This window comes from Oncorhynchus clarkii, chromosome 33, assembly GCF_045791955.1.
Source record: "Oncorhynchus clarkii lewisi isolate Uvic-CL-2024 chromosome 33, UVic_Ocla_1.0, whole genome shotgun sequence".
Classification (NCBI taxonomy): domain Eukaryota; kingdom Metazoa; phylum Chordata; class Actinopteri; order Salmoniformes; family Salmonidae; genus Oncorhynchus; species Oncorhynchus clarkii.
Window position 1 is genome coordinate 7726685 of NC_092179.1, and position 21873 is coordinate 7748557.

At 47.8% G+C, this 21873-nt stretch overlaps 1 protein-coding gene across 1 annotated transcript in view; it reads right to left on the reverse strand.

Moving 5' to 3' along the window:
- Window positions 1–21873, reverse strand: part of LOC139392554 (cadherin EGF LAG seven-pass G-type receptor 1-like) — a 74634-nt gene that overhangs the window by 2625 nt on the left and 50136 nt on the right. Inside the window, exons 12-33 of the mRNA XM_071140601.1 lie at window positions 21632–21773; window positions 20304–20424; window positions 19832–20015; window positions 18991–19092; window positions 17906–18000; window positions 13496–13705; window positions 12125–12308; window positions 11762–11911; window positions 10363–10549; window positions 9561–9728; window positions 9302–9428; window positions 8893–9093; window positions 6520–6694; window positions 5541–5653; window positions 5143–5222; window positions 4758–4884; window positions 4246–4371; window positions 3877–3971; window positions 2393–2499; window positions 2074–2232; window positions 1504–1770; window positions 1032–1296 (exon numbers count right to left, since the gene is read on the reverse strand). Of these exons, the coding sequence (XP_070996702.1) occupies window positions 1032–1296; window positions 1504–1770; window positions 2074–2232; window positions 2393–2499; window positions 3877–3971; window positions 4246–4371; window positions 4758–4884; window positions 5143–5222; window positions 5541–5653; window positions 6520–6694; window positions 8893–9093; window positions 9302–9428; window positions 9561–9728; window positions 10363–10549; window positions 11762–11911; window positions 12125–12308; window positions 13496–13705; window positions 17906–18000; window positions 18991–19092; window positions 19832–20015; window positions 20304–20424; window positions 21632–21773 (3385 nt within the window). The remainder of the gene's footprint in view (window positions 1–1031; window positions 1297–1503; window positions 1771–2073; window positions 2233–2392; window positions 2500–3876; window positions 3972–4245; window positions 4372–4757; window positions 4885–5142; window positions 5223–5540; window positions 5654–6519; window positions 6695–8892; window positions 9094–9301; window positions 9429–9560; window positions 9729–10362; window positions 10550–11761; window positions 11912–12124; window positions 12309–13495; window positions 13706–17905; window positions 18001–18990; window positions 19093–19831; window positions 20016–20303; window positions 20425–21631; window positions 21774–21873) is intronic.

A 21873-nucleotide genomic window follows, 5' to 3' on the forward strand; every position in this document is an offset into this window, starting at 1 on the left:
GGAGGGGAGGGGAGGGAAGGATAGAGGGAGGGGAGGAGAGGGAGGAGGGAAGGATAGAGGGAGGGGAGGGAAGGGAGGGGAGGATAGAGGGAGGGGAGGGAAGGATAGAGGAAGGGAATGATAGGAGGGGAGGGAAGGATAGAGGAAGGGAAGGATAGGAGGGGAGGGGAGGATAGAGGGAGGGAGGGAAGGGGAGGATAGAGGAAGGGGAGGAGGAGGGAAGGATAGAGGGGGAGGGATAGAGGGAGGGGAGGATAGAGGGAGGGGAGGGAAGGATAGAGGAAGTGAAGGAGGGGAGGGGAGGGAAGGATAGAGGGAGGGAGGGAAGGATAGAAGGATAGAGGGAGGGGAAGGATACAGGGAGGGGAGGGAAGGATAGAGGGAGGGGAGGGAAGGATAGAAGGATAGAGGGAGGGGAGGGAAGGATAGAGGGAGGGAGGGAAGGATAGAGGGAGGGGAGGGAAGGAGAGGGGAGGGGAGGGAAGGATAGAGGGAGGGGAGGGAAGGAGAGGGAGGGGAGGGAAGGAGAGGGAGGGGAGGGAAGGATAGAGGGAGGGGAGGGAAGGATAGAGGGAAGGATAGAGGGAGGGAGAGAGGGAAGGATAGAGGGAGGGAGGGAGGGGAGGATAGAGGGAGGGGAGGGGAGACATGCTGGGTTAGATGTGTGCAGGTAGGGATGCAGGCTAACACCACTAGACAGTGTACAACCACGTGCAGCATTCATATGTGGGATGGGAACTTTCATTCATACGGTACATATAGACAACAGCGAAATATGTCCTCATGTAAAAACTTCACCTAATACATGCAGGTCAGCATCAATAGCCTCCATGATCAGCAGATACATGTCTTAATGAAATACCATTCAGATGCAGTCTGACATAAAAAACTCATCTTCATCCTTCACTATTTAGGCTAAAAGGAATCATTCATCACTTTACGCCGAGTGACACTACATTCTCTGTTCCATTGAAAAACACCACACACAAGAATTACACTATGACATCATCATCACGCGACTACCCACTCACTCCGAGTCTGATTCGTGGCCTCCGTTGGTCGTCATCGCCTTCATGCTCATAGCCACGCCCCCATTCTGTGGTAATTGTGGCCGTGGGGCAAGCGGCGGCTTGATGATTGCGCTGTTGCCCACAGAGACAGGGTGCAGCCCGTCGTTGGAGGCCACGGAGGGGGTCTTGGATGGAGGGTTGTAGTCACTCAGCTTCTCACGCAGTCGGTTCTTCATGTTCTTGTCGGTCAAGGGAGGAGGGTACGTGATCTTGTTCTTCAGGATGCCTGAGATGGGGAAAATACAGCATCGTTTTACATTTGTTTTAGGTGTAATAACAAAGCTTTCACAAATACATAAAGACTCAGTTACAGGGCCAATGTAGTGTATGCTTGGATGAATGAGTGAATGAACAAACAAACGAGTGAGTGAATGAACAAACACACAAACCAAAAAAATAAACAAATAAAAGATGGAATGTCTACATCTCTCACCCTTCTTGGGCTCAGGCTGGTGGGTTCCCAGGCTGGGAGGCCCATTGGAGGGTAGACTGAGAGGTCCATTCTCCCTAGTGGGGGTCTCCCTGTCCTGGGGTGTCTCTCCTCTCTCTCCTACGTGGTTGTGTTTGTCCTCCTGGTGCAGCTCCACGTTCACCTTGGTCTCCACCCTCAGACGTTCTGCACCCCCAGGATCCTCGCTGTCACTGGCTGTCATCGCCTCCTTGGGCCAGTGAGGCCTCACATGATTGGACACTGCTTCCACTAGGGTCAGAGGAAGAAGAAACATGAGCCAATCAGTATTTTGGTTGTAGGTAGTACTACCATACCACACAGTACAATAATAAATCATGTTGATAACACTGTTGATAACACGGTATAATGCACTATAATCCAGCTCTAATTCTAATACTTATGTCATCTTACCAGTGAGTCATTAAGAATGAATAAAAAGCTAAATGAGAGAAACTGCAGTGCTTTCTGAGCAGTGAGACCATGGACGTTCCGGGTAACTGATAGGTTCCCGGTTAGGGTGAGCGGTGTTTTGGATGAGAAATGGATGGCTACCTTTGATGCTGGACCCTTTAGGTGTGCTGTGTAGAGGCGGTCTCTCGTTGTTCCACTTGGGCTTGATGTCCATGTCATCATCTTCGCTGTCCGAAGAGTGAGACGAGGCATAGGACGAGCTGTGTTCGTCGACAGACAACTCACTGTCCGAGTCCGAGTCTGAGAGCGAGAGAGACCAAAAGACAAAAGGGAGAGAAAGAGCAACACATGAAGGCATTATGCAGACACGCAGCTCACTGCTGTGAAGACGACACACCATCTCCATCAACTCTTCTAACAAGGACAGTTTGACGGAGTTTTGAACCGGATCACGGCTTACCGTCTCCTCCTTTAGTGCCGTTCCTGTGGAACAGAGGTCCGTCCAGGTCAGTGTGACCTGCGTTAGCTGTCCCTGACGATACACTGTGCTTCTGGCCAGAGTCACCCCTACATCAGAGAGCAGGCCAAACACAGGTTAGTTACACAGCTAGGTGGAATCACGTTGGAGCCTTTCAACTTACTGTAGAGCTGCAGAAGAACTGATGACGGAATTCATTTTTTATTTTACTTTATACCCCTTTTTCCTCCCCAATTTCGTGATATTCAATTGGTAGTTACAGTCTTGTCCCATCGCTGCAACAAGAGTCATACCTTTTCCAAACTCTTATAGATTGAGACATTAGCCAGAGGGCCTACAGCAATATTGTACTGTACCTAACCTGTCTGATGCCTTCTGATCTAAGAGTTAGGCTTGCTGGGGCTGGAGCCTAGCTGACTGCCAGAGGCCAGCTGTGTTTGTCTGAAATATTCTACCAGGTACTGTATATACCTCCCTCCTCCAGCCAGGCACTCCCCACCTGCTGGGCTTAGCACTAGTTGACCTGTGTGTGTGTTTGTGCTTGTGTGTGCGCGTAGGTGTGTCGTCTCTTTTTGTATGCTTGCGTGGTTGACAAACTGCTGTGTTAAGCTGAGCCATGCTTTGCCTGCATGCGCATGAAATAGTATTCAGCAAGGTAGAAAAACAGTCACAAAACCACAGGGGGGGAGAGAGAGAGAGAGACACAGAGAGAGAGAGACAGAGAGAGAGACAGAGGGAGAGAGAGAGCGAGAGACAGGGCTCAGAGGTGCTGCGGAGGCTGCTACTAAGATTAGTGTGGAGAGAGAGAAAGAGAGAGAGAAAGAGAGAGAGATGGCTCAGAGGTGCTGTGGAGGCTGCTACTAGGGTTAGTGTGGAGAGAGAGAGAGATTGAGAGAGACAGGGCTCAGAGGTGCTGTGGAGGCTGCTACTAGGGTTAGTGTGGAGAGAGAGAGAGATTGAGAGAGACAGGGCTCAGAGGTCCTGCGGAGGCTGCTACTAGGGTTAGTGTGGAGAGAGAGAAAGAGAGAGAGAGAAAGAGAGAGAGATGGCTCAGAGGTGCTGTGGAGGCTGCTACTAGGGTTAGTGTGGAGAGAGAGAGAGAGAGAGAGATTGAGAGAGACAGGGCTCAGAGGTGCTGCGGAGGCTGCTACTAGGGTTAGTGTGGAGAGAGAGAGAGATTGAGAGAGACAGGGCTCAGAGGTGCTGCGGAGGCTGCTACTAGGGTTAGTGTGGAGAGAGAGAGAGATTGAGAGAGAGATGGCTCAGAGATGCTGTGGAGGCTGCTACTAGGGTTAGTGTAGAGAGTGAGAAAGAGAGAGAGAGAGATGGCTCAGAGACCAAAAGAGTAACAGAGAAAAAAAGAGAGATCCAGACTGAGACAGGACAGACAGTTGCCATAGTCATGCGGCAGCCACCGTGCTAGCTGAGTGTGTAAAGGGAGGTAGCTGCTGTGGCTTTTGGCTGACCTGACGGTACTCTCCAGAGAAACAGCGGACTCCGCAATGGCTGACCTGTACAGAGGACCGTCCTCAGTGTACGTGTTGTTACAGTTCAGAGACCGCTGGAGGGAGGAATGGAGGAAGGGGGGGTTGGTTAGGAGGGAGGGAGGGAGGGAGGGAGGGAGGGAGGGAGGGAGGGAGGGAGGGAGGGAAGGAGGGAGGGAGAGAGGGAAGGAGGGAGGGAGAGAGAGAGAGAGGGAGGGAGGGAGGGAGGGAGGGAGGGAGGGAGGGAGGGAGGGAGGGAGGGAGGGAGGGAGGGAAAGAAACCAGTCAGTACTAGACAGTCAAGACATCTGTTCATCTCTTATGTGTGTGTTTATCCGTGTGTACACTCACGGTGAGGAGAGACGCTCTGGTAGTGCTGGACTCATCCGGTGAAGCCTTCTTCCCGGTAAAGACATTCTTCAGATTCTTCCTCACTTCTTTATTAAAGATCACATGGAAGAAGAAGATGAAGATGCCCTATAAGGAGACAGAGAGAGAGGGGGTCAGTGAAAGCCTTTACCAAAAATCCATTCTCTTCACTGATATTAGGCCAGGGCCTGCATTCACATATTGTCTCAGAGTAGGAGTGCTGATCTAGGATCAGCCTCCCCCCCGGCGATGTAATCTTATTCATTATGATCTAAAAGGCAAAACCTGATCGTAGATCAGTATGCCTACTCTGAGATGCTTTATGAATGCAGGCCCTGGCCTAATATCAGAGAAAATAATGGATTGTGTAAAAACTGGTGATCACTGGTGTACAGTAAGGCTGAGAGTTTTAGCTGAGAGTGCAGTGAATGACAGTGGACTGTACAGCCTGGCCCGTGACCTTTAATCCTGAGGCCCTGTCCCTGACCCCTCACCTGCAGACAACTGAAGATGGCGAACAGGTAGTGGAAGGTCATGACGTCACTGTTGACGGCCATGAGGCCCAACAGCCAGGTGGCGCTGATGAGCAATAGGAGCAGGAAGGCCATCCTCAGAGCAGGACTATGTAGGGGGAGGGAGGTAGGGGGAGAGACTCAGATTATAACACACACACACACACAACATAAAACACACATGCAGACACTCATACACACCCACGCGTCCACAGACACACACGTAAATCCTACTAATAGACTGTTCGTGTAATGTAGAGAATGGGCTTTGATATCCTTCACCTCAAGTGTGTGTGTGTGTGTGTGTGGGCGCGTGTGTACGTGTGTGTTGGTGTCCTGCGCGTGTAAGTTATGAGTGTTAACTCACATGGCTCCAGACTTCTGGAAGGACCTCTGCCTGCGTCCACAGGATGCCTTGGCTGCCAGTACAAAGATGACGATGTTGACCTGAGAGAGAGGAGCGAGACAAGCCTTGGAACCATGGCAGACAACAGGATAATTCACTTCCAGCCAACAACAGATACACTCAAGACCTCGAACTGCAAATCACGATTTAACACAGGCATTTCATTCACTAAGGAATTAGAGAGGGAGAGCGAGCAAAGGAAGGACAACAATAAAAGGGAAGGGCGAGGAGAGAAGAACGAGCAGAGAAAGAAAGAAAGAACGTAACATTGAAAAGAAACATGCACAGTAAGTTAAAAAAAATCTATCGCCATTAGAGGTTTAAAAAAAAAAAAGGCACCATTTATCTCAGGCACTCACCAGGACGACTACAGAGATGGGCCCTGCGAAGCTCCAGATGAGGGTGTCGTGGACAGAGAGCCAGCAGAAGTCTGGGTTCCCATAGCCCTGAGGGTCAAGACCCACTGCCAGACCTGAGGGGAGAACCAGAGAAACACATCAACACTGTGTTAGCTACCGGCCTACTGTGAAGTATGAGCTTCACCTGCACTGGGACAATAATACAGTTGCATTGTGCAGGAATTCTTTCTTCACTCAAATGCAGAGAAAAATAAGCCAGTGGCACCTGTTAGAAGTAGACGCATTGGGCTATTACTGATGGGAGAAGAGAATAGCAGAGGAAGACTAGAAAGCCTGAGCATGGTTCATCCACAAACGATATTGCAGGTCAAGCAAAGCATGCTAGGGAACGGCGCTTTCTTTCTTCATTCAAATCCATAGATGTACACAGAGGCTTCATAAAACACCTCACTGCAGTGCACAACGGTGTAAACAGGTCTACGCTGGTATTATCCACGAGAGAAGAGCGGAGGCTGGGCTGGGTTAGGGACTTATTCTCTCCCCGGGCTTTGTGAGTGTGCCAGGGTGGAAGGTGATAGCATTATGGGCCGACTGGCATCAGCAGACACAGGTCTAATCACCTAGAGGAAGTCTTGAGGACAGGAGGGGACATATAGCGCTGGAGACTACTACTGGACAGAGACTTCAGGAAGTCTCTCCCCCCCCCCCTCTCCCTTCTGCTCGCTTCCTCGCTCTCTCCCTCATATTATTGGGCTTTTCCTACTGCTCTCTCTCTCCCCTCCCAAGTTTCCCACGGGGATCAAAGGTTCCTCAAGGGGAGGCAGGCGAGGCGCAGACAAGGCGGTGTGACTAGGTTCGTTTACCTGGGATTGGGGTGATGGAGTTTAGGTGTGTGAGTGTGTGTGAGTGCATGCATGCACGTCTGTCTGCTTGTGCGTCTGTGTGTGCATATATTGTGTGTGTGTGTGTGTGTCCTCACCTGTGATGATTGCAGGTATGCCCCAGCCCATGGCGTAGTAGAACCTCATGTGACCGTGGTTGATGTTCCGGACCTCCGTCAGCATGCGGTAGATGTGGAGGCCCTCCACAAACATCCAGGCAAACGTACACATGTAGAAGTAGTGGAGCAGGATGGCGATCACCGTACACACAAACTGCAGACAGGGAGTCACAGAGGGACGAGGTCAGAGGTCACCCGGGACATCCATTTCAATCACACCGAGAACCACTAATCCAAGATCCCAGTCCCATGCTTCAGCACTGGCCACACTACACTGAGGGTACAAAAACGTGAAGAACACCTTCCTAACAGAGCTTTGTCTTGCCCATTCACTCTCTGAATGGCACACATGCAGTCCATCTGGTCATAATCCTTCTTTAACATGCCCCCCCCCCCCTTCATTCTACGCTGATTGAAGTGGATTTAACAGGGGACATCAATAAGGGATCATCGCTTTCACCTGGTCAGTCTGTGTCAAGGAAAGAGCAGGGGTTCATAATGTTTTGTACACTCAGTGTACAGCCCTGAGTGGGTCTCTCTCTACTTTTCTTTATCTCCCTCCATCCCTTGTTCCAGGAAGAATGCAGTGTTCTTGGGAATCTCCCAGTAGGTAGGGGAGGGACAGAGCTAGATCACAGTCTACAGAGCAGAGGGTCATCAATCTAACAGGAGATGCTCAGGGCTGTGACTGACGACAGCATTCCACAGCACTGACGCACGCGCGCGGCTAGGCTTCTAACTTCAGAAAAACAGAGGGTGAGTCAGTGAGTAAGTGTCGTTCGTTACTAATGTTGTAACAGTACAGCCAGAAGAGGACTGGCCACCCCTCAGATCCTGGTTCCTCTCTAGGTTTCTTCCTAGGTTCCTGCCTTCTAGGGAGTTTTTCCTAGCCACTATGCTTTTGCCTCTGCATTGCTTGCTCTTTGAGGTTTTAGGCTGGGTATTTGTAAAGCTTCTGATATGAAAGAAGTAGATTTGAATTTGATTTGAACAGTAACAGAGTCTATGGAGACAGACTCAGACCTGTATGTCTGTCTGTGACAGGGTCTACTGCCCTGAGGCTCAAACAGTCAGGCACCAGTAACAGCATGTCTCTATTATCACAGGCCTGGAGGGACAGCAGGCCTGTGTGTGTGTGTGTGTGTGTGTGTGTGCGCACAGGCGTGTGTGTTGCGCAATACAGTTACAGAGTAAATTGCATCAATGTACTTAAATGTATGTCAAAATACACTATTAGATTACTTGCCTATAGGCAAACCTTTATAATGCCCTTCAGGTACAGGAATCACATGCTATGTGAATACACAGTATCAGACATCTCAGAATGCCTTAAATAGAGTATCTGTTGTTCGACAACAGAGAGATGGTTAGTCCCATCCAGAACAGTAAATCCCTTAGCTCTAACACTATTAGTGAAGCAACAGATGTACAATCTAGAAAAATCTAGCAGACAAAGACAAACTCTCAGGTGGAAGCGATCCCTGTAAGCTCCTGTCAGCAGCAGTACCTGAATGGCTGCAGGAAAACAAATAGCAGCTATTTACCAGAAACCTCTAACCGGAGTGAACCTGAAACGGAAATCCCTGCTTTATCCCTTAACCTACCTGAAAACACACCCCCTTACAGGAATAGGACAAATACTGTAGATGTTGGGTGTGTGTGGGGGGGACGTGGGAGGGGTGTGCCTGTGTAGATAATGAACGTGGGTTGTTTGTGTGTTTTAAACATTGCAATGTGATTTTGATCAAAAAAGAGAAACCTGTGCAGGCAGACACAGACTTCCCCGTAATGCTGAAGTAGCGCATGAGTCTTTTCTCAGCTCAACAACGATGACGAATTCCCATAACGCCAAGGAGAAAATGGCTGCAGGGCTGTATCCCCGGGGTTATCCCAGGTTATCCCTGTCATTTGTAGGCTAAATGTGGGGACTAAAGAACTACATTGTAACTGTGAATACAATGGAAAGCACACCTGTGCTCCAAGCAGAGATAAGAGGTGCTAGTGTACTTCTAACACTTAAGCGTCAGAATCAGGAGTGCTACCAAGCAACCAACATCTTTTTCATTCATATCCAGATAGTCACAAATGCTAAACATTCCAAACTATCCCTGCTAAAGCATGGTCAATGTCATTTTGCAGGAGTTTCAAGGTCAGGGTCCCTTAAGTTTTCAGTCACTGGGTTTTCAGTCTTGTTGATGGGTCAGAGGTTAGAGTTCAGGGGTTAGAGGTCAGGGTCCTGGTTAGAGGTCACAATGGCTTCCTTAGTTCCGTTCATCTCACCAGGTTGTCAGTCTGGTCAGTTCGTCAGGGTTAGAGTAAGAGGTCAGGGGTCATAGGATAAATGTTCCTCACTGGGTTGTCAGTCTGGTTGATGCCGATGAGGAAGACGAGCTCGGAGAAGAAGAGTGCCGCCACCAGGTTCTTGTGGATGCTGTGGAGGTTAGAGCGTAGCTTCCTGAGTAGAGCCAGCAGGATGAAGGTGAGGAGCAGGGCTACCAGGGAGGCTGACACCGTGGTGTAGGTCACGATCTTTAGGGGTAACACGTCACCATGCTAGGGGAGGAAGAGGAGAGAAAGGGGGAGAGGGGTGAGAAAGAGAGAGGGGGGTAAAGATCATTATCATACTTGATAGCAGCAAACAGTGAGAGGACATGAACTACCCCCCCCCCCCCCCCCCCCCCTACTGCTGTAGTGTATCCTGCCCATAGCAATTAAATGACAACAATTTAGAGTTCTGTACAGTATATCTCTATGAGCCTACCTCTCTCTTGGAGATGTCCATGAGCACAGCGAAGCTGGCCATGTGGTCACACTGACAGCTGATGTGTGTGTTGTTCCTGTTCAGCAGCTCACATCCCTTGGACGACCAGCCCCCCGTACCACCAATCCTACACACACACACACACACACACAGAGGACAGACAATGAATACCATGTAAAGAGTGTGGTGTGTGTGTGTGTGCATGTGCGTGTGTGTGTGTGTGCGTGTGTGTGTGTGTGCATGTGTGTGTAGTACTCACGCAATGGAGTGATTCCAGAACACACACACAGGTTTGGTCCTCTCCTCTGTCTCCAGTAGTGTGTACTCCAGTGTGATGGGGGGGTCAAGGGGGGAGGAGAGGGGAGAACCCTCGCTGTACACCAACGTGCTTACTATGGGGGTGTTGATCACTGGACGGTTGGGCAGCCTGCACATACACACACACACACACACACACGACAAGGATGAACGGACACACTTATTTTGATAGCTTTTGAAGTAATGTTTACGCACGTATGACCGCACGCACGCAAGCAAACACTCCTTTTCGGGAGTTCCCAAAATATACATTCTCGGCTGTTTGTGGCCGCTTGGCAACCAGCCAAATAGTGATTTCTGAGTCCTTCTAGTACCAGTGTAGCAGCTATCACATACACACACGGCGCTAAATCTTATAATCTGCCAACCAAACTGTTCCACATTTAACTCTGCCTTATATGTGTTACATTTCTAACGACGTGTTTTTATCATATATAGAGTTTTGAGTGGTCCAAAGGTATACAGTGACAGGCTCAGACAGCATGGCAATGATGTGAGACAAACACCCACAGTACGCCGGGGCAATAATCAGACCTAAAGTAAACAGTGGTTTGTGCCAACGCAAATACAGTTGCCATATCTGTTGCCACGTTTGAGTCATTTATGAGATATGTTATGTCTTTATTATGATGGCTAGATTAGCTATGTAGAAATTGATAAAAGGCCGTGTCTGGTTATGTCAGATTTGGTGAAAGATTGAAGTAAAGCGTAGTAAAATGTAGTAAAGTGTTGCCCTTGGTTACCTGAGGCTCCTACGGTCCGGGTCGTATCTCTCAGGGAGGAGCTGACCCAACGACCTAAACACTATCACCACGGCAACAGGCAGGGGGGCGGCGGACTCGACATGACGGCGTCTCTTATTGGAATGGGTGTGATCCTCTTCAGGGGCGCCGGTGTGAGAGGGCTCGACGCTGGGGCTGGGATTGACTACTAGAGAGTGAGAGTAAGAGTGTGAAAGAGACAACCTAAACACCTATTCAAGTCCTTACTACAAAGTAGATTGGGACCCACTGATGCATGAAACGAAGATAAGTGATATAAAGAATCATTGTCAAAAGTTTTGGAGCACCTTAAATGGAATTTGGGGGAAAAAGACACTCAGCTCCATCATTTATTGAATCAGCTGGCTCATTCATCACAAAATCCACTGATATAACTACTTTGATGTTTTTTTCATTGGTAAAATGATCAAACTTAGGCATGACATGCCAACAACTATTTTTGAACCTACACATATTTGACCAAATTATGAAAGACAAACATGGCGATTTTGAATTCCGTAAAGTGAGTGTGGAAGAGGTGAAACAATTATTGTTGTCTATCTCTCCTGGCTCAAAGTAGAGAAGAGATTGACTTCATCCCTACTTGTATTTGTGAGAGGAATTGACATGTTGAATGCAACAAGCTGTCTGTTTGAACTACTGGCATACAACTCAGACACCCACGCATACCCCACAAGACATGTCACAAGAAGTCTCTTCACAGTCCCCAAGTCCAGAACAGACTATGGGAGGCTCACAGTACTACATAGAGCCATGACTACATGGAACTCTATTCCACATCAAGTAACTGATACAAGCAGTAAAATACAGATTTAAAAAAACTGATAAAAATACACCTTATGGAACAGCGGGGACTGTGAAGAGACACACACACACACACACACACACACACACACACACACACGCACACGCACACGCACACACACACACACACACACACACACACACACACACACACACACACACACACGATAACAAACACACGTACACATGGATTTGTGTATTGTAGATATGTGGAGGTAGAGTAGTGGCTTGAGGGGACACACTTAACGTGTTGTGAAATCTGTTGTGAAATGTAATGTCATGTTTTTTTTTTATTGTATAGAACTGCCTTAATTTTGCTGGGAAGAGTAGTTCCTGCCTTGGCAGCAGCCAATGGGGATCCATAATAAATATGAATACAAATCACGGCCGATTCATTTTGTGTCTTGGTAAGAGACTGGGTTTACGCGACTGCTTAAGCTGGACTTCAAGCACTCTCACCGACAAATCCCAAAGGTTTTGATGGATTACAGCCCAAAAGAGTTTGTACAGTTTGCAGCAGTCCAGGTCCAGCGGTAGTGTGAGCAGACGATTGTACCTTTGTCGGGGACCTCCTGGGGCCTCGTGTTGAACTGTGGGAAACGGACAGAGGACGTGAGGTCTTTGGTGTAGTACTCCTGGATCTCATGGAAGCGAGGGAATGAGGCCCGCCCAGGGACAGACGTGTCCAGGTAATCAACGACAATGACTAAGGAGAGAGAAAGAACCACATGTCGAGACCAGCTCATTATCAGATAAGGGTGATATATTAGAATTGCACTGCATGAAAGTGACTGCAGTTTACCCAGAGACAAATTACCAATGGAATATTTGTTCACATTCTATGTTAGGGAGTTAGGAATCTGCTCCTCGACTCTCTGAAATCCTCTCTTCATTGGTCTGTAAATGTGTCTTCACTCACTCATGTTGTCAGTGACGATGGTGAATGGTTTGAGGTATGTCTTCCTCATGTTCTGTGCCAGGGTGTTGGTGTAATCCTCAAAGTGGCGCAGCAGATGGGCGGTGCCCCCCTCAGAGCGCTGGATCTGCTCCCAGTGGTCTCTGGTGCCAGGGTCTAGGATGGCACTGCCCGCTCTCACCAGATTCTGAAGGGTTTAACAATACGGAGCAGGACGGTCAGACAGGAAGCCGCTTTGAATGTGGGCACAGCTCAAACTCTGTCACTCCTGTCTAAGTCCTAGAGTAGCAGACGTTACCTGCTCAAGTAGGCCTATATAAGATAGGTGACCTAAAATATGTACAGCCTACAGAGAAATGCCATAACATAATGTGGAGATGTTAAATAGCTCATCTTTTTGGAGATTAGAATTCATATTGCAGGTTGACGTTTATTGTCACGAGTCTTTCCCTGCAGCCAGAACGGTTTTCCGCAAAGTCAAAATTGTTTATATTGTCAAAAATGTATGAAAACCAAAAAAGGCTTAATTTAAGGTTAGAGTAAGGCATTAGGGTCAGCAGTGTGGTCAAGGTTATGTTTAAAATCAGATTATAGGAATGTGTGACTGTGCCAGCTAGTGACCACTCTGCAGAGCTGCCTCCAGGTCTAAATACATTCCAGCCTGCGTTCCCATTGGCCAGGTCAGCTTCCCCTGTTAGTGACTACTCTGCAGAGCTGCCTCCAGGTCTAAATACATTCCAGCCTGCGTTCCCATTGGCCAGGTCAGCTTCCCCTGTTAGTGACTACTCTGCAGAGCTGCCTCCAGGTCTAAATACATTCCAGCCTGCGTTCCCATTGGCCAGGTCTGCTTCCCCTGTTAGTGACCACTCTGCAGAGCTGCCTCCAGGTCTAAATACATTCCAGCCTGCGTTCCCATTGGCCAGGTCAGCTTCCCCTGTTAGTGACCACTCTGCAGAGCTGCCTCCAGGTCTAAATACATTCCAGCCTGCGTTCCCATTGGCCAGGTCAGCTTCCCCTGTTAGTGACCACTCTGCAGAGCTGCCTCCAGGTCTAAATACATTCCAGCCTGCGTTCCCATTGGCCAGGTCAGCTTCCCCTGTTAGTGGAACTGGAAGAGAGCCAGAGGAGGGCAGTATTCCTCCAGTCTTCCCAGTGTAACCGAACCCACCCAGTTTATAATCCTGAATAATGCACTGGTAATGCACCTAATGCCCTGCTGTCTGACACAACAGACAACTAGCGCACGGTCCCTGAGAGAAATACCGCGCATATAAAAACACAGCTTTAGAAAAAAATACAAATATTGCATTTAGCCAGTTTGCAGTCAGCAAACTGGCAACGTTATGTAAAAAAAATATTTAAAAAACTCTTGACCTCGTTGAACTCTGCGTCTCTCGTGGCCGTGAGATCGAAGCCTGTCTGCTGACTCTCGTACTGGAGGACCCTGGTCAGCAGCTGAAACGCTGTCTTCACATCGTTGCCGTAGTAACTGTCCGTGTGGTTGGTGGCGTTGTGGAGCAGGCGGACGATAGCGTTGGCGCGCTCGCGGTCCATCCTGGACACGTTACGATGCATCTCCTCATTCTGGAGGGATGGAGGGGAAGAGAAGGAGGTCAAGAATACAGAGAGATACTGGAGACAGTTACAACTATATGGACTGTCTGTGGTAGGTTGGTAATAATAGATGAATCCTAACCAGCGGTGAAAGTAGATTTAATTTCTTACCAGTACGGGACACCCAAGCACGTGCACCTATTAATTTCATATATGATCTCTGTGGTCCTAGTAGCCTGGGGCAAAAAAGTATTTAGTCAGCCACCAATTGTGCAAGTTCTCCCACTTAAAAATATGAGAGAGGCCTGTAATTTTCATCATAGGTACACTTCAACTATGACAGACAAAATGAGAAAAAAATCCAGAAAATCACATTGTAGGATTTTTTATGAATTTATTTGCAAATTATGGTGGAAAATAAGTATTTGGTCACCTACAAACAAGCAAGATTTCTGGCTCTCACAGACCTGTAACTTCTTCTTTTAAGAGGCTCCTCTGTCCTCCACTCGTTACCTGTATTAATGGCACCTGTTTGAACTTGTTATCAGTATAAAAGACACCTGTCCACAACCTCAAAGAGTCACACTCCAAACTCCACTATGGCCAAGACCAAAGAGCTGTCAAAGGACAACAGAAACAAAATTGTAGACCTGCACCAGGCTGGGAAGACTGAATCTGCAATAGGTAAGCAGCTTGGTTTGAAGATATCAACTGTGGGAGCAATTATTAGGAAATGGAAGACATACAAGACCACTGATAATCTCCCTCGATCTGGGGCTCCACGCAAGATCTCACCCCGTGGGGTCAAAATGATCACAAGAACGGTGAGCAAAAATCCCAGAACCACACGGGGGAACCTAGTGAATGACCTGCCGAGAGCTGGGACCAAAGTAACAAAGCCTACCATCAGTAACACACTACGCCGCCAGGGACTCAAATCCTGCAGTGCCAGACGTGTCCCCCTGCTTAAGCCAGTACATGTCCAGGCCCGTCTGAAGTTTGCTAGAGAGTATATGGATGATCCAGAAGAAGATTGGGAGAATGTCATATGGTCAGATGAAACCAAAATATAACCTTTTGGTAAAAACTCAACTCGTCGTGTTTGGAGGACAAAGAATGCTGAATTGCATCCAAAGATCACCATACCTACTGTGAAGCATGGGGGTGGAAACATCATGCTTTGGGGCTGTTTTTATGCAAAGGGAACAGGACGACTGATCCGTGTAAAGGAAAGAATGAATGGGACCATGTATCGTGAGATTTTGAGTGAAAACCTCCTTCCAGCAATCAGCAAGGGCATTGAAGATTAAACGTGGCTGGGTCTTTCAGCATGACAATGATCCCAAACACACCGCCCGGGCAACGAAGGAGTGGCTCCGTAAGAAGCATTTCAAGGTCCTGGAGTGGCCTAGCCAGTCTCCAGATCTCAACCCCATAGAAAATCTTTGGAGGGAGTTGAAAGTCTGTGTTGCCCAACAACAGCCCCAAAACATCACTGCTCTAGAGGAGATCTGCATGGAGGAATGGGTCAAAATACCAGCAACAGTGTGTGAAAACCTTGTGAAAACTTACAGAAAACGTTTGACCTCTGTCATTGCCAACAAAAGGTATATAACAAAGTATTGAGATAAACTTTTGTTATTGACCAAATACTTATTTTCCACAATAATTTGCAAATAAATTCATAAAAAATCCTACAATGTGATTTTCTGGATTTTTTTTCCTCATTTTGTCTGTCATAGTTGAAGTGTACCTATGATGAAAATTACAGGCCTCTCATCTTTTTAAGTGGGAGAACTTGCACAATTGGTGGCAGACTAAATACTTTTTTGCCCCACTGTATATATCCCTTTTAACATGCAACACCTTTTAACACAGGCAGGGCATGGGTTTCAAGTTTGAGGAAGCACATTTTCACCATAAACATGCACCTTTGTCATTTTATTGAACCTTTATTTAACTAGACAAGTCAGTTAAGAACAAATTCTTATTTACAGTGACGTCCTACCCCAGCCAAAACCAGATGACGCTGGGCCAATTGTGCGCTGGCCAATCAGGGCCGGATGTGACTTAGCCTGGATTCGAACCAGGTACTGCAGTGATGATGCCTCTTGTACTGAGATGCGAGAGCCCCAATAAAGCATTCCATGCATCCTCGCATTCGAAGACTTATGTGATGATTTTATTGGATAGTCATTATTTAGGCTAATAATATAACTCAATCACTGTTCGAAAAGAGAAAAGACTGTTCAATGCAGCGGGTAGTGACGTAGAGCAGGCCTAGGATAGAAGCTATAGGGCTATCAGATACATTTTCACGTTGGCCTTTATATAAACACATTTCAAGCAATTCTACTACACTTTATATGACTGGAGACTTTTTTTAACAGGGTAGCCTACTGTGCTGACATTGACAAACGGATGAATAAACACAATGTCGTGGGATCCATATAAACGGCCTACGAAAAGAGGGAGACACAAATACAATATGACGTGCATCTAACCCGGAGGAATTTATTTTGTCCAAAAACAAAACAAAAAGTGGCATTGGCGCAATGATAAAGACCGAGACTCACCGGAGATATGGCCGATGTTCTCCGCTAGTGCCAATGAGACAGGCTTACTGTTCTCTCAATTAAGTTGAGATTGGAGCCTTCTCATTGTCCTCTCTTTACAGCAATAGCCATTTGCTTCCCAAACAGCTTTTCCACGATTGTGTTTTTAAGTATTACGATATGCCTGGCTGAGTCTTGTCTGCTTTTCACTGACAGTCACAACTCAACAATCATCTATTTGGTATTTGCCGTGTGCGCTCCCCAATTGCGGGCCCCTCTGACTGTAGAACCAAAAAAGAAGCTAATGATCCTCTGTAGCCAAAACATTGCTTTCTAGTGTAGTAGCCTATTGTTTATTTATTTATTTGTAGACATAAATAAGCTAATTAGGCTTTTTAATTGGCAATTGAATTGACTTTAGGGAAAGCTGCCCCTAGCCTTGTGGACATGCCACCTATGCCTTTTAATGTGGCATAAACACAACCAGTCATGATGTTTTCACCTGATTGTCAATCAACCACTTAACAAAGGCGCTCTCCTGTAGGCTCCCCACACATGTTCCTCCTCTCACAAAATAGTTCCAGCATCCAAACCCCACAGTGCACTGTGCACCTGCAATTTGATGAATTGAAAGAGACATCTGTTACAGAACACCTACATGTATTGTAATGACATTCTGGGATTGTCATTAGGCCTACACGTGTAGCCTGAATGGATGTCCACTGTTATTAACGGGCACTTTGGTCTCAGCCACTCGTCTGCACTGCTCGGTGTCAGCCACTCGTCTGCACTGCTCGGTGTCAGCCACTCGTCTTTACTGCTCGGTCTCAGCCACTCGTCTTTACTGCTCGGTCTCAGCCACTCGTCTTTACTGCTCGGTCTCAGCCACTCATCTTTACTGCTCGGTCTCAGCCACTCATCTTTACTGCTCGGTCTCAGCCACTCGTCTTTACTGCTCGGTCTCAGCCACTCGTCTGCACTGCTCGGCCTCAGCCACTCGTCTGCACTGCTAGGTGTCAGCCACTCGTCTGCACTGCTCGGTCTCAGCCACTCGTCTGCACTGCTCGGTCTCAGCCACTCGTCTGCACTGCTCGGTGTCAGCTACTCATCTTTACTGCTCGGTCTCAGCCACTCGTCTGCACTGCTTGGTCTCAGCCACTCGTCTGCACTGCTCGGTCTCAGCCACTCGTCTGCACTGCTCGGTGTCAGCCACTCGTCTGCACTGCTCGGTGTCAGCTACTCATCTTTACTGCTCGGTCTCAGCCACTAATTTGTGCCTTGTCCTCGCGCGTCTTGACCTTTCATCTCCACTTTTGCAAAATGTAAGTGTTCTCATTGAACCACAATGCAATTTGCAAATGTTCCATGTGGCTGACATTCAGTAATGTTAAATAGTGGTATTTAGCCTATAGTTTTACCGGGTACGGCGTACCGCCACAATGTATTTAGCCTATAGTTTTACCGAGTACGCCGTAACCTCCACAATGTATTTTGCCGGGACGCTGTATAGGCTTACTTCCACCACTGAACTCTCAGATTTGCGTAAGTGACTCTGAATTGTGTATAATCTTTCAGTGGGAGATTTGCAAGTTACGAAAGAGCTGTGTACATGCACATCTGTAGCTAGAACAGGTCTCTGTGTGAGTGAACTATGGATAAGATCGAGCATACGCACCATCTTCATGAGCTGGGTGAAGGAGACTGTGGTACAGTTGAAGAGTTCAGGAGGCAGCCAGCCCTTTTCATCGTTGCAGTGGCGGATAGCAGTTCCTACAGTGAGAAAGTAAACGAGTTGGGTGATCGCGGTACTTACAGTAGGAAAAGCAAAAACAAAAAGGAGGAGAAGAGGAATATTGGGGGTCTCTTCCTAGCGCCAGGCGGCTGCTACACATGGGTAGAAATGGGGAGTTACTTGATATAATAAATTAGATGAAAGCACAATCTAAATGCCAACTCATTACCATTAATTCCAAACAAGCGTTCAACAGAGAAAAGAGTTTACGGTTAGAACTGACAGGACCGTTGGTTGATGTGAGCCAAGCCGTGTCACCCAATAAAAACGGCCCAAGAGTGTCCAGCGGGGCAACAAAGGGTTTCCGTGGTGACAAGGGTAACTAAGGGGGTAACTAGGGAGGTTATTGTGGTTTAATGGGAGCAGGTCAGCGATGTTACGTCTTGGCCCTGCCCATATTGTCTCTACTGCTAAGGCTCTATGTGGAGCAGGAAACACACACACACACACACACACACACACACACACACACACACACACACACACACACACACACACACACACACACACACACACACACACACACACACACACACACACACACACACACACACACACACACACACAAACACACACGGCTCTGTGGTATTATGGATGTGTTTCCAAGCAGACGTTGTCAAGTCTTCTTCACAAGGCCCGGTGTTTGTCTCTGTCTCCGGCTGCTGCCCTCCAGAGACAGAGTTTCACGAACACCATTGGCCAATGACAAGTCTCAAAAGGCCCTGATAGACCAATGAGAGGGCCTCGTCCGTGTGCTGTGTGAATGAGTTCCTTCCACAGAAAGGTGTTAGGAACAGCAGAAGGCCTTGAACTAAGGGACACCACAGTACATAACCTTCATTCTCCACCCATAAAATCTTTACTATGAATAAAATACCTTGAAGCATTTGATATCTGTACGAATTGGTCTGGGTTATTGTGACTGTTCCTGCTATGATAAGAGCTGTGTAGCGTGCAGAGGAACTCACCGATAGATCCTTTGGGACAGTTCATGGCTGCAGGACGGCCAAATTTGGTCTTGGGCCACCAGATCCCTTGGTCGAAGGCCTTGGGACAGCCCTCGTACACCACTGAGAGACGAGAGGGGACAGATGGCACACAGTTAGAAGTGGCCCCTATAAACCCTAACCACTGACACTGGGTCAGATGTTTTGTGATCCCCTTATAGTTTTCTGGTTGGCAGTGAGGTTTGTGTAATCTGATCCTAGACCAACTTCTGCCGTGGGCTGCATTACACATATCTAACACGCCCAAGAAACACTACTGCTAACGACTCTTCCGAGGTTTTCAAAACAGCCAAACAGGCCAGCAATTATATCAATAATCCTACTCGAGTGGTTACGCAACGATACAAAATGATTCACATGATTTAATTAATTAAGTAGCCTAATCCTAAACAAAACCAGGTTAAGACTTGTATGCGTGTTGTTATGGCTCCCTAAGTAATGCAGTCTGTTTATGTGCTGTACTGTATACACACCCAAGTGCTTATATCCTAAGTGACCATAATTGTAACTCTTTGAAGACCTTTTATACAGTAGCCACAAGGTTGGGTTGAAGCACTTAGGTGACAGATATGGTATGGGGACCGTGGTTTTTTACTGAAGCTAGAGCGAGATCTAAAAGAGGGAAGGCCTTGAACCAGGAATCCTTCCTTCCTCCAGTCCTTGGTGTTATATAACTGATCTGACAATGATCACATCAAGGAAGGAAGGACAGAAGAAAGGAGAGACAGAATGCCCTCACAGGTCTCAAGATCGCATTTAGGAGTATCAAACACTTGCATGTGCACCATTTCCTTCCACATACCCTCACAACCGGTGGCGGTGACCTCAGCGAAGGGGTTGTCACAGCGGTTACATTGTTGTCCGATGACCCCGGCTTTACAGGGGCACTGTCCGGTGTGGGGGTCACAAGTACGGGAGTGGGCCCCTAGAGGGAAGCACTCACAGGGGTAACAGGTGTCCTCATCTTTGGGCTGGTAGTAGTTATCCTGGGGAGGGGAGAAGATGGGGGGAAAGTTAGCAATTAGCACCTTCCACTACGGTCAGCTTACTTAAGCCTACAACATACAGCCTTGGTTGATTCGGGACCTATTTTGGGAGTTGTGGTCAATTCCTACTAGGTTTGCATTGGTTTACAACCGGGGGTCTTCAAGAGAAAAGCTAGTTAGATTCATCTTAGGGCCACAGAAAACTCAAAAGGCATAGGGAGGGTCCACAACACATTTGAGAAACGCTGCATTAGCCTGTGAGAAGAGTGACCGTGATTATCTTCTTACCTTGCAGCGACACTCTCCACTGGTCTTGTTACAGTCAGGGTCGAACCCTTTGCTGACGTCACAGTGGCAGGGGCCACACATGGGGTTCCCCCACCAGCCCCGAGGACACGGCTTCTCAACCCTGACACGTCACACAATAACAACACATTTAGTCGAGTTTAGCACATAACGAATGGAAATCCAATGGGGGGGGGGGAAAGAAAGATAGAAAGGAGACTGCATTTATCCTTCACATCACATACCTGCTCTATAACAATATCGCTTAACAACAAAAATGCATTCAACTGCATCACAAATCTAGAATAAACCTTCTATCCCTTGGAAGAGAGACACTTTCATGTCTCTGAGCTGATGGAGGGGTAAGATAGGAGGTTCTGATAGGGGCAGGGTAGTCAGTAGCAGAATAGCAGTGCAGGTGGAGACCAAACACCTATGGAGGAGCAGTGAAGCATGAGGGGTTCCCACATCCTGCCATAGACAGGAGGTCAAAGGTCGGTGGGTAAAGAATTGACATCCAATCTACCACCCAGGGGAATAGTCAGGAGTACAGTATGTTGCTGGGTACTGCTACATAACTACAGTCCCATAACTACAGTTCTGGCCAGTTATGGCCAGAACCTTTTATAGCCAAGCCTGAGGCTCGGCTTACCGTTATATATGGCACACACACACTCACACCCGCTACCGACCTCGTTTGCATTTAAACCACACACACACACACACACACACACACACACACACACACACACACACACACACACACACACACACACACACACACACACACACACACACACACACACACACACACACACACACACACACACACACACACACACACACACACACACACTTGTTACAAGACCCAGTTAATGTCTAGAACAACACACAGTGGTTTCATCTAACCCTCAGGCTCCTGACTCTCACGCCAGATTCCTGCTCTAATCAAAGGCAGATCTGGGATCAGTTTTGGAAGAAGAAAAAAAATCCCCCAGAGAGCTCAGATCACAGGTCTGGGAACAGCCACATCTGGGGTTCATTACCAGCAGTCTTACACCGGGTGCTGGAGAAGGACTGTTTTGAGGTAAGGCCAGTAAAAGTAAAGGCTGTTGCCAGGCAGATGAAGAGCGAGGCGCATTTTTGTGAAAGACAGAGAGGAAGGTAAGGGAGCAGAGGCTGATTAGGCTAACATAAAAACAAATCGGATGTTGTGTTGATATCGGAGGCATGTGAATGTGTGTTTCCCACCGCACTGTGGAGCCAAGCCAGGACACACACACACCCACACACACTTACACAGGCAGTTGCACAAAGCGGCCAGGTCTTACTTGTTTTGGCAGTACTGTCCGTAGTAGTTCTGTCCACACTCGCAGGTGTAGCCATGGGAGGAGCTAGGCTTGCGGACGCAGGTGGACACGTGCTCGCAGGGGTTGAGGTGACACGCGTCAACACACTCCCTCCCAAAGTACCCTGGGAAAGGACACGGGTCACGGAGAGAAGAGAGAGAGAGACATCTGGTCAGCAGGTCTTCAACAACATGGCAGACTTATACACAGTCACACAAAACTCA